This window comes from Vulpes lagopus, chromosome 2, assembly GCF_018345385.1.
Source record: "Vulpes lagopus strain Blue_001 chromosome 2, ASM1834538v1, whole genome shotgun sequence".
In the NCBI taxonomy this organism is placed as follows: Eukaryota; Metazoa; Chordata; class Mammalia; order Carnivora; family Canidae; genus Vulpes; species Vulpes lagopus.
Window position 1 is genome coordinate 146,652,739 of NC_054825.1, and position 11,163 is coordinate 146,663,901.

The 11,163-nt window shown below is 50.8% G+C and overlaps 1 protein-coding gene across 6 annotated transcripts in view; it reads left to right on the plus strand.

Annotated features, from left to right (window-relative positions):
• The window catches only part of KANK1 (KN motif and ankyrin repeat domains 1), a 204,013-nt gene extending 198,033 nt beyond the window's left edge, over positions 1-5,980 (plus strand). For all 6 annotated transcript variants that reach the window (XM_041730199.1, XM_041730189.1, XM_041730183.1 and 3 more), the window contains 4 exons: positions 1,500-1,642; positions 2,084-2,284; positions 4,227-4,325; positions 4,926-5,980. In XM_041730199.1, the coding sequence (XP_041586133.1) occupies positions 1,500-1,642; positions 2,084-2,284; positions 4,227-4,325; positions 4,926-4,988 (506 nt within the window). In that variant the 3' untranslated portion in view covers positions 4,989-5,980. The remainder of the gene's footprint in view (positions 1-1,499; positions 1,643-2,083; positions 2,285-4,226; positions 4,326-4,925) is intronic.
• Positions 5,981-11,163: the final 5,183 nt, after the last annotated feature.

Below are 11,163 nucleotides of genomic sequence, written 5' to 3' on the forward strand. Positions count from 1 at the left end.
GTAAAATTGTCCAATCCCCCCATACCACTTCTTGATCCAACTCTCTCTAATTTCTTCTACTCCATTTCAGGGAAATCAGATTCATGCAGGGAAGTCACCAAGCACATTTATCTCCCCTTCTGAGTTTGCTTCATTCCCAACAGATGGGGCTACATGAGGCTAAAATTGCTTCCGTCCTAGAGGAATTCCAAGCCTCCTTCCCTTTAGACTTCCCAGACTATAAACAGAGCTGCTGGTACTGTCAGCCCACGTTGTTGTTTAAACAGAGAAGTGGATAATATCCAGAAAAGCCAAAAAACAAGATTTCAGATTGCTCTTGCAAGTAACTGTGTGATCTACCCTTGGAAAATGTGTGTGGACAAGATGTTTTTTGGTAAATTAAATGATTTCAGCTCCACCATGGGATAGCTTTGCTTACTCACCTGGCTGGATATAACCGGACCCTGTACTGTTCCCCATTAGAAGTGAGACTGGGGTTGCATAGGACACAGGTGCCCGCAGCATCTGTCAAGGACCAAACATCACAGATAAGGAGGAGCCTCAGAGAGCTCATCTGCCCATATGCTCCTCCATCAGACAGCTTTTTCTTTCTCCTATTCTACATTAAAAGGCATGCACTTGTGTGTAAATGCTGTCATGTCCCTACTATGCTGGGGCTTTTGGGTTTTTTTGTTTTTTTTTTTTTTTAGTTCAGGGGAAGTTTTCATGGTACCTTCTTGCCTCCTTGTGATGGAGGCATCCTGAGCAATTCTAACTATATTTGGTCACACAGGAAAGCTTCCTCCCTGCACTCCCCATTCTTTTCCACTTTTTTAGAAAGTGCTAAAGGAATTTGAACAGGATTATTTAGACCCAACGCCTCCTTAAGAATTACAGAGACAGAAAAGGTCTGGTTCACTGTGTCTGTTGGTCGCTGGCCTCTGTCGTCTGCCCTCAGACCACAGTTCCTAAACAGCTAAGCTCTAGGTGTCATGGGATTGGAATTCAGCTTTCAAGGGCCCCCAGCAAGTCAGAGGAGGGAACTCTGGGTCTCAGAATGAGTCGTGATTTCTGAGTGGGTGATGCCATAGTCTGTTCCCTACACAAGCCTTTACAAATCCTTGCTATTTGTAGCTCTCCCTGCGGCCTTCATTCCAAACCACGATGCCCTAAACACAGAGGAATGTCCACATCCCATTACCATGGGCTCTTCAAAGCAACCATCCTGAGAACAAACCCCTCAGACCCCCTCTGGGCTGTTGCCGTTCAGCCACCAGTTGTGAACAAGAGGTGCCCTGAAGGCTTACTTCACTTCAGCTTCTGGCCTCACAGGATACAGGAAAACCATTTTTTTCCTTTAGTATGAAAACATCTCTCTCAGTTCCTTCTGAGTCACCCTGGGACTTGGAGCCCTTGGAGCCCTTTCACTGGCCTCTTCCAATGAACCCCATTCCTTTGGTCAGTTGGGAGAAGGGATGCCGCCAGGTGGCTTCTCCCCGACGAGCCTCGTGTCTTTGCAGACGTGTGTAACGTGGATCACCAGAACAAGGCAGGGTACACCCCCATCATGCTGGCAGCCCTTGCTGCCGTGGAAGCACAGAAGGACATGCGTGTTGTGGAGGAACTCTTCGGCTGCGGTGACGTGAACGCCAAAGCCAGCCAGGTGAGCGCACCTGCTGCCTGAGTCCATGCGCACACCTGGCCTTGACCGCATCTGAGGGCCCGGGGAGCCCCACCAGCTACCCGGTGATGGCTGCTTCCTCACTGTCTTCCTGTTGTGTCTGCACGCCAGGCACAGAGTGGCCCTGGTCCATATGTGTCCCCAGCTGGACTTTTAAGCACCTCTGAACTTTCTGGCTCCTTGTTATAATGAGACAGATCCTCAAGTGACAGGAGGGAAACTGACTCGTCACTTTATGATCTTGCATAGCTGGGAGCTCAGAATTAGAAACTCTTTCTCGTGCCCGCCACCACCCAGCCCCAGGTTAACTCCTGGCCTGCTCTGTTCCATCTATCATCACGCTGTCCCCCTACCACCTCCTGCCCCCATGACCCCAGCCCCCATATAAGCTGCTGATGCACCCCCCTCCAACCCTCCCCACAGGCAGGACAGACGGCCCTCATGCTGGCCGTCAGTCACGGGCGGATCGACATGGTGAAGGGGCTGCTGGCCTGCGGGGCCGACGTCAACATCCAGGACGATGAGGGCTCCACTGCGCTCATGTGCGCCAGCGAGCACGGCCACGTGGAGATCGTCAAGCTGCTGCTGGCTCAGCCGGGCTGCAATGGCCATCTGGAGGACAATGTGAGTGAGCCTCCGCGGCCTCGCCTCCACTGGGCCTGCCCCCCAGGGCCCCTTGGTGGAGGGAGAAGAGCCCTTCCTCCAAGATGCTCGCTGGGGATTTCGTGGGGTGGTCCGGGCTGCCTCCCTTCCCAGCCCAGCTTGGCAGCATTTCCTCTGGACAAGCTCGCATTTCCGTTAGCTAGAGCCAAAGGCAGGATGGTCAGGCCTCAGCCCCCACAGTCATTACAGGAAGGGGGTGACGGGTGCGTCCGAGCACCAGCACGTGGAAGGGGAATGCACAGATTTATGGCACAGGGTAGGTTTAGCGTAGGCAACTCACAGGTCCATGAAGAAGAAAGGACCAGGTCCCCAAAGCGTCTGGAAATCTGGGTTGCTGGTTATTCCAGGCCAAGTTCCTGGATGACTAGAGCCAATGGTTAGCGCAGTGAAGCACTCTCCCACGCCCGAAATGAAGACAGCCGTGCCCTTCCCTGGGGCCCATTGGAGTGAATGGCCCGAGCATCTCATCAGCTCGGCCCTGCAGACCGTCAGGCTCCTTTGAACACATCTCTCCACTCCTGTCTGGCTTTTCCATCATCATAGCCCCCATCTGGTCTCCCGGTTCCCACGCCGTCCCTGTTCCAGATAACCCCTTGCCTGGAAAACACTGTAAGGGGATCTGCTGCTTCGGGCCAAAGGGGAGGAGTATCTGTAGGTGAAGGCACAGAAACTAGCATTTGGGTGGTGACAGGGTTCAGAGTGCAGATGTCGCAGAGGTCAGGCTGGGTTGGTTCTTTTGGGAAGTTTATCTCAGTTTCTCCCAGAGCTTCCTCCAGCTCCAAACATGTAGAAAAGTTAGAAGGAAAATACTCCTTTTTGCACTAAATGTCACATTCCCTTGGGCCTGAGCCAGCAGGAAGTCCAAACCAGAGCAGGCATTTACTGGCACCGAGGACAGGGGGGCTGGTGGTGGGCTTGCACGGTGGCCAACGCGTCCCCAGCAGTGAGCAAGCTGCGCTGGTTCCAGGCACCTTTCCCGTCATCCTCTGGAACAGAGGAGCACTTCCAGCTCACCTCTCCTCAGGAGGACTTTGTGTTTCACATGTCTTGATTTTTGTTTGTTGGCTTTTCCCTCTCTCTCAGCAAAGAACAGCCTGTAGATGTAAGTAACAACACGTAACAAGTAGGTAGAGCCACAGTGGCTTCCAGAAATGCTAGTCCCCTCAGCTAATTGTCTGCGTCCTCACCCTTCACGGAAGAGGAGGCCTTGCAGCTGGCCTTCCCAGGACAAGTAGCCCCGAGAATTCCAGGTAGGCAGGAAGGACTGTAAGGATAAGAATTGCTTCCTGCTGCAAGTGACCAGAAGACCTTCCGTACCCCAAGACCAGACAGAAAGTAAATGGTGCTGGCTTTTGCCTTGCCCTCCTCTACAGGCGCCTGAAAGCCTGCATGTTAATGGAAGCCAGACATTTATTTCACCGGAAGCTCTGACTTCCCCCTGTGTAGTGTTTCCCCTCCTATTTCCACGAGATGTGTTTCTGCAAGGCGGCAGGCATCGTGCTTATGCGTAGATATTATTCGCAGCGTTGGACGGGGTGTGCTTAGGGCTGGAGGGCCGGTTCCCACCCCAAGGGCACAGTTGAGAGACCTTTGGCAAACTGCAGGCTGTCCAGACGTACACTGGGGTATTACCTGCTTGCTGTAAAGATGGGAAAAAAAAGAAAGTTTAGTTTCTGCCCCCATCTTCTCCTGCTCCCCACAGCTGGTGGGAAAAGCAGGTGGGTAAGGGCCTTGAGGGCCGCCTGCATTTTGGGGGGTGCACAGGGCTCGCTCCTACACGCTGGCCTCTGTGACACAAACCGCAGATGAAAAACTTTATGGATCTTAGAGAGTATTTGTTGGGCCACCTGTCGGCTATCTGGAAATTTGAAAAACCCACCCTGGCTGTTCTCTTCCATTTAAGGATGGCAGCACCGCACTCTCCATAGCCCTGGAGGCTGGACACAAGGACATAGCGGTTCTTCTGTATGCCCACGTCAACTTCGCCAAGGCTCCGTCTCCGGTCAGTGTTGCGCGTTGGGACATTAGGGAACGGGCTGGAGCCCACCAGGTGGGTGGTCCCCCCTCCTTCAGGGAGCTGATGGGAGACATGGGGTTTCTGACGACTCTGAAAATGGAAGTTTTAGCCTAGAACTTAAGAGTTCACGGTTTTTGCCATACCCAGATGGCTGGGAGTGCTAAAGGTTAGGGCAGCACGGGCTGGGCCTCTGCTTGTCCCCAGGAGATAGATGCTCCAAAGCCCTCGCATGAAGCGTTTATGAACACAATGAACCCAAATGGCACATCATGTGCCCATGAGTACATACTGCTCCTTTCCTGGGCTTTCTCCTAAAGCAGACAGTGACCAGTGACCTGTGGTCCAAGAGTCTGCACTTTGCAGGACCTTGACCTCTCAGGACAGTCGGATGTGGCGCCTGCTGAGCCCAGCCGGCTCCAGTGTGGCCGCTGCCAGTGGGTCTCTATCCCATCTTCCAGCTGTCCTCGCTCTGGCTCCTGGGTGGCTGTCAGCTGTGGTGGACAGAGTTCCTAGGTCACAGAGGACACTGCCTGAGGTCATGTACTAACCCTGCATTCTTTTTTTCCCCCCTCTCCTGGTCTCTAGGGCACCCCAAGGCTTGGAAGGAAGACATCTCCTGCTCCCACCCACCGAAGTTCCTTTGACTGATGATACACAAATAACCGTCCATTTACATGCCACCATTAAGCTGCTAAATGTTCCTGTTGGGGTGACAGATACTGAATGTATATGTATCGTGCCTGAGCTCACCAGCAAACAGAACGGGAGGGCTGAGGCCTGGAGCTGCACAGCGGAGGCTGAGGCAGCAGGAGCTTGCCCCCAGCCCCCACCGCCTCCCTCCTGGCCATCTTCCCTCTGCCTCGGGTGTGCTTACCGCCCCCCGCCCCCTGGCTCTGTTGCTGTGGAGTCTCTGCTCCGTTATGTACAGTCGTAGGATGTCGTAACCTGACCTGAGCGGGCACCGTCTCCTCCTTCCCTCCTCCCCTGGCCCCCGCCAGGAAGTGTCCACTTCTCACCGGCTCAGCGTTTTTAAAATTTAAAAATGTTCCACGAGTATATTTACTTGATGTAAATATAAATTTTCCATTGGAAAGGTCTCTGAAAAGTCCATTCCAGGATGGTTTTGTTGACGTGTGTGTGTATTTACTCTTCTAAAGTAATTACTTGGCAGTGGAGGTGACCGATCTTCAGCACCTGGGGCCTGGTCTGGGAGATTTCTGGTTTAAAACTCAAAAAGCGGGACTCTCTAAAAAGCAGAAAACTTATGAAAGGAAATCTTTTCAGTGGGGTTGATCTAGGTGGCTGTATTACATGACTTTTTATATGAAAGGTATCTATATGAAATGACAGCAGTATTTTCGACTTTTATATTCCATAGTCACTGAGACATGAAGTACTACGTGTTACGTTACCGTGTTTTTTATTAATCATCGCCCAAGTCCGCGTCTGATGGCAAAGGTTGGATCGTGTTAGAGGAACCGGCTCTGTATTTGCCTCTGGGGAAACCTAGTGTAGTTCTCTGCGTATTTATGGATTCCTTTCTACTAAGCCACATTTACTTTGGTCTTACGTGTATTTAAATGTTTGAAGTGCCTTAGACTCTTGCCATATTTTCGAAATAAAATTTCATTAAGCCCTTCCACCTGTCCCTCCTTTGTCTCCAACAGCGGCCTGCCTGGCCCCATTGACTTCTGGTGGTGGCAGCACCCAGGCCGGCGGAGGGTGCGGGCAGGGAGCGCTGGCCAGCTGCCCTTGCCCTCGGCCAAGAGGGGACCCCTCCTGAGAGCACCACCCTGTACGCACAGCTCTGCCCCTTGCCCAGTTGCCCATCACGCATCAGAAGCGTGAGACCGTATTTGGCAAGCAGACGGGTAATCTCCGAGGGGAGGCAAGTTAGCTGTTCTCGGGTGCGGAGCACTGACCTCTGCACCTCATTTTGGGTGCAGCTGCTGGCTCGCAGTCTTTTTTACAAAGTTAAAGGACACTGAGTCCATCCCGTTATAAAGAAGTGTAAAAAGATTAATTAATTCAAAACAAAAAATGAAGAAGTACGAAGGCTGAAATGTAGATGAGATGTTTGGGCCCGGGCACAGGTGGTGAATTTTAACCCAGGCTGTTTGTGAGAACCAGGTGCCCCGGGGGAAATATCACGGAGGCTTTTCTCACACCTTTCTTTCCTCTCATCTGTTCGTCCACTGCTGAGCTCAGGAAAGAGAACAGAGGACAGATTTTTTTCCAGCAGGTGTGCCCCACGGTGTCTGTCCTGGAAAGCCTGTTTTACAGGCTGGGAGGAATGCGTCGTTTAGAGGAAGAACTCAGAGGAGCTGGGAAAAGTGGTGCTAGGACTTGAGGCCTACTTGGGATGGTAAGAGATGCCCCCCACCCGGGGCCCATGCTGGGGTGTCTGGGGCAGAAGGGCGCTGGACCTGGACCATGAAAGTGAGGTTGCAGCTACCTGGGGGCATGAGCACCTTTGTCCATCCCAGGACAGATCCGCTAGCTACAGGATTGGGGCTAAATTTCGATTCACATCGTTACTGAGGCTCCTTCAGACCTGAAATAACATGATAAATTAAAGCAGAAGAGCATTTGTGTTTAAAGAAAAGTAGGTCTGGTTTTCCTGCCCCTTAAATGGCATGACATCCCTTTTGAGTAGGCACGGCTGTATCTCAGGTGGTTTGAGGTCTTGAGGGTGTTGTTCTGTGTGAGAAAGGAAGTCGTTCATGTTGTCCGTGCACGAGAAAATGAATCCTACATCCCTGTGCTGCATTTCAGATGCCATAGACTAAATTTTGCAGTAACAGTGTGAGCGATTGTTTTATCATGGAGTGAGGTCTCTTTCAATCCATATCTAGCTTCTGGATATGCCAGCTTATGCCTTGTCTACTCTGCCTTGTCTACTCTGGGCACTTAGAAGGCTTTTTATCTTGGGATCTTGGCACATTATATAAACCTAGGCTGATTCGCCCCCATTGGTTTCGCTGCAGTTTCTGGAGGTGCGTGTCCATAAAGGGATTTGAGGCAGGCCACTTGGCCAAGGCTCCCCAAGTGCGGCCAGCGTAGGCCTGGAGACTCTTGAGGTGGATTTCTGGTTGACGCAAGGAGAAGCCAAAGCCTTTAAGTGGCAGCCTCTTTTTTCAGGCAGCCTTGCCCTGCAGATTTAGAAGCTGAAGGCCGGCATCCTCCCCCAGACAAAAGGAATAAAGCAGTGGGAACTTTGAGATTTTTAACATTAAGAAAGTGAAACACGACTCGTCCTGCCTCCGTTGTGACTTAAGGAATGTAAACCCTGTGCGGAGGTTGGCAGGGCTGGGGGGTGCGTTGCTGCTGGAGTGAGTTACCAGGAGCGTGCTGTCTAGACGGGTCCCCCAGATAAACCAAGTCTTGGACTCTTGCCGGTAAATAGCCCACAGTCTAAGGGGGACAGTCTCACCCCCGACTTTGTGGCATTAAATACCACAGACAGGTGCTAACGCTCACAGATAGGATCCCATCCTAATGGGTTCTTGGCTGCAGGGAGCCTGCTGCAAGCAGAGCGCATTTGATTTTCATGATGCTTTTGTGAGAACTTTTGCCTTCACTGCATGCATAAGAACTGATTATAAGAGCAATGGGGGGCCAATTGTGGGCCCCACCCCAAGGAGCAGCATCCCAGGTGTTTCTCAGGGTGGCCTTGGGTGCACACTGAGAATGGTTTTACTCTCGAGTTAGGAGGCACTACCATGGTTCTCTTCCAGCCAAGTTAGACAGGATGGAGAGAGCTAGAACAAAACCAGAAACATGATGCCTCATCTTTGATCTTTGCTGTATAAGGAGCCAGCATAGCCCCTGCCTGGTGTTTCTCTGTGTTTGGTGGCACTTCTGCAATGCTGGAGCAGTCCTTTCTAGAAGGCCAGGAACCGCGGCTGCCGCAGTGGAGGAGGGGTGGCCCAGGACGTGAGGGGCTGCGACTGAGCAGCCAGACGGCTCGGCGGTCTTCCTTACGTGCATCTTTGCTTTCCCCTCTTCCTGGAGGAGCAGGACCATTTTTGCGCAGGAAGAAGGCCATGACCCGTGGTGTTGGCTTTAGAATAGAGTGTTCTGTTTTCTTTTCTACTGGGAGAAAATTCTTTTTAGGCCCTGGGCCTTAGCCAGAGACTATCCTCTGCCATAAGGAAATTACTAATCATATGTTTACTCTGTTGTTACTCAGCGTGGCTGTAATTTAGAAGCCAGCCGATTATAGAAATATATTTACAGTCCATTTTGCTGGAGATGATTACCACAAAAGGATGTGGCTGAGCCGTTGGCCACGGTGTTCTAGGACTGCACACACTCACACTCCCTCCCCGCCAAACTCACTGGCGCTTTCCCAGGGAGTGGAATCGGGAAGTCGCAGTGTGCTCTGCAAGCCTGAAGGGTGGAATCCAACACTTGCCGTGGGGTCCCCGAGGTTCCTGGCCTGAATCCCTGCAAGGATTTTTGCAGAGAAGCTAGAAAGCAAAATACCACGTTCTATGGGTACGTGCTGGTACGGATATGTCCGATTTTGAGGACATTTGGCGGAGGAGCTGGCATTTTAGAAAACCAGCTGCCCCCACTGCCTTTTTGTTAAGATCTTTGACGATTTAATAGGCACAGGAATGGGAACTACATCCCTCGTTTTCGGGTAATAGAAGTTACATAAGAAATACTCTGAAGACCAAATGCCAGTCTTGTATTGCAGCCAAAAACAAGTTTTATACATGTTCACCACCCCCAACCCAGAAAGATCCAGTTTGCCCAGCCCTAGAACTACCTGAAAGGGTGAGGCTGTATGGGATGAGGAGAAGCCCTCAGCGCAGATGGGCAGGGTTGTCAGGCAGCTCAACACCAAGTGCCAGCTGGGTGGGCCATTGATTTCTCGTGTGTCAGGCAGCAGAGAAATTCTGGCTGTGATCCATCCTCTCCGCTATGAAAGGATGTGCTTAAACACGTAGTAGAGACAATAGTCACTAATTAGACTGGGTCCCTCAATCCTATTTAAGAGATGTCACCACCACCACCCTCAAAACACCCAGTCTTCCAGAAGGAAGCTCCCCAAGTTCAGCTTTCGTGCTTGGGTCTGGAACACCACCTGCCGGGACAGAGAAGTTCTAGTGCCTGGCTGACCAGTACTAGTTGAACAAATGAGTGTAAAAGTGATTGAGGGGCAGCATTGAGAGTCAGGAGACTATTAGTACTGGGGGGGGGGGACACTATTGGGGGGAGCCTGCGAGGAGCTGGTGAGCCCTTAGAATGGTTTGCTTTGTACCCTTGAGGTAGCTATACTCTTTACATTGCCTTTGTGGTCATTCAACAGGCTGTATCCTCAAAATTTGTGCACTTTTCTGCATGTAAATGAACTTCATTTTCTTTTTAATTTAAAAAAAATTTAGGGGCCCCTGAGTGGCTCAGTGGGTTAAGCATCTGATTCTTGATTTCTGCTCAAGTAGCAACCTCAGGGTCATGAGATTGAGCCCCAGGTCCAGCTCTGCACTGGACGTGGGACCTGCTTAAGATTTTCTTTTCCTCTCTCTCTGCCCCTCACCCCTGCTTACACATGTACACGCTCTCTCAAAAAAAAATTAATTTGAAAAAGTTTTAGATTTTATCTATTTGAGGGAGAGAACATGAGCAGGGGAGGGGCAGAGGGAGAAACAGACCCCCTTCTGAGCAGAGAGCCCAATGCGGGGCTCAATCCCAGAACCCTGGGATCATATGACCCAAGTCAAAGGCAGACGTCTAACCAACTGAGCCACCCAGGTGCCCCTAAATTTGAAAAAGTTTGATCAAAAAAGCTCTTAGGTGGGGAGGTTATAGATTTTGTAGATTTGAAGCTGAACAGGAACAGAAGTGCCTGGCTGGCTCAGTTGGTAGAGTATGTAACTCTCAATCTTCTCAATCTCTGGGTCATGAGTTTGATCCCCACATTGGGCATAGAGTTTAAACGAAAAAAAAAAAGTGAGCAGGAATAAAATGAGAGTGAACATAAAATTAGAAACAACTTGGTCCCACTGTTTCTTTAATGTTAATACCCAGCTGTGTACCCAAGGGGTGCTGTGACCCACTCATAACCTTGGATAGTAATCATTTGGTCTGTTTCCAGATATCCCAGAGCTTTTTCTGGGTACTACCTGCCTACTTTTGAAGTTAGGCTTTGGCATGTGATTGCGTTGGCAGCAGATCATTAGTGGAGTGATGTGTCAATTGTAGGCAGGAGCCTGAAAAGCCAGCGTGCCATCGTGTCCCCTTCTCCAGCCATGGTGTTCATGGAAGCAAGTGTTGAGATGGACTCAGCTCCCCCTTCCTCCCCCGTCCCCTGGCGACTTCGCAGAGTAGAGCATGCCCCCCGCCAGCAGGGGGTGTCACCACACCCATTGTAGGCTTTCTTCACTGATAAAGAAATTGGTTTTGACGAGCACTGAGGTGGGCACTTGACAGGATGAGCACTGTTATTCTATATGTTGGCAAATTGAACACCAATAAAAAATAAATTTTAAATAAATAAATAAATAAATAAATAAATGATCTTAATTTTAAAAAAAAAGAAATTGGTTTTGGGAAGTGGGTGCTGCTGTACCCAAATGGCTTGGCAGATACTTTATGGACAGCAGGGACTCTGGCTTTGTGTGCTCAGTCAAGAACACAGAAAAGCAGTGAACGCTTTTCCTTATTTTCCTGAGGCTGGAACGTGCCAGTAGCTACCATCCTCGATGCTCAGGGGAGAAGGGAGCCTGTTACCTAGACGCCTCAGGGCACCACGACTAGTCTCTGGGAAGGAAAGCCATTTCCTGTGTACCTGGTGGGGCTGATGGTATCTCAT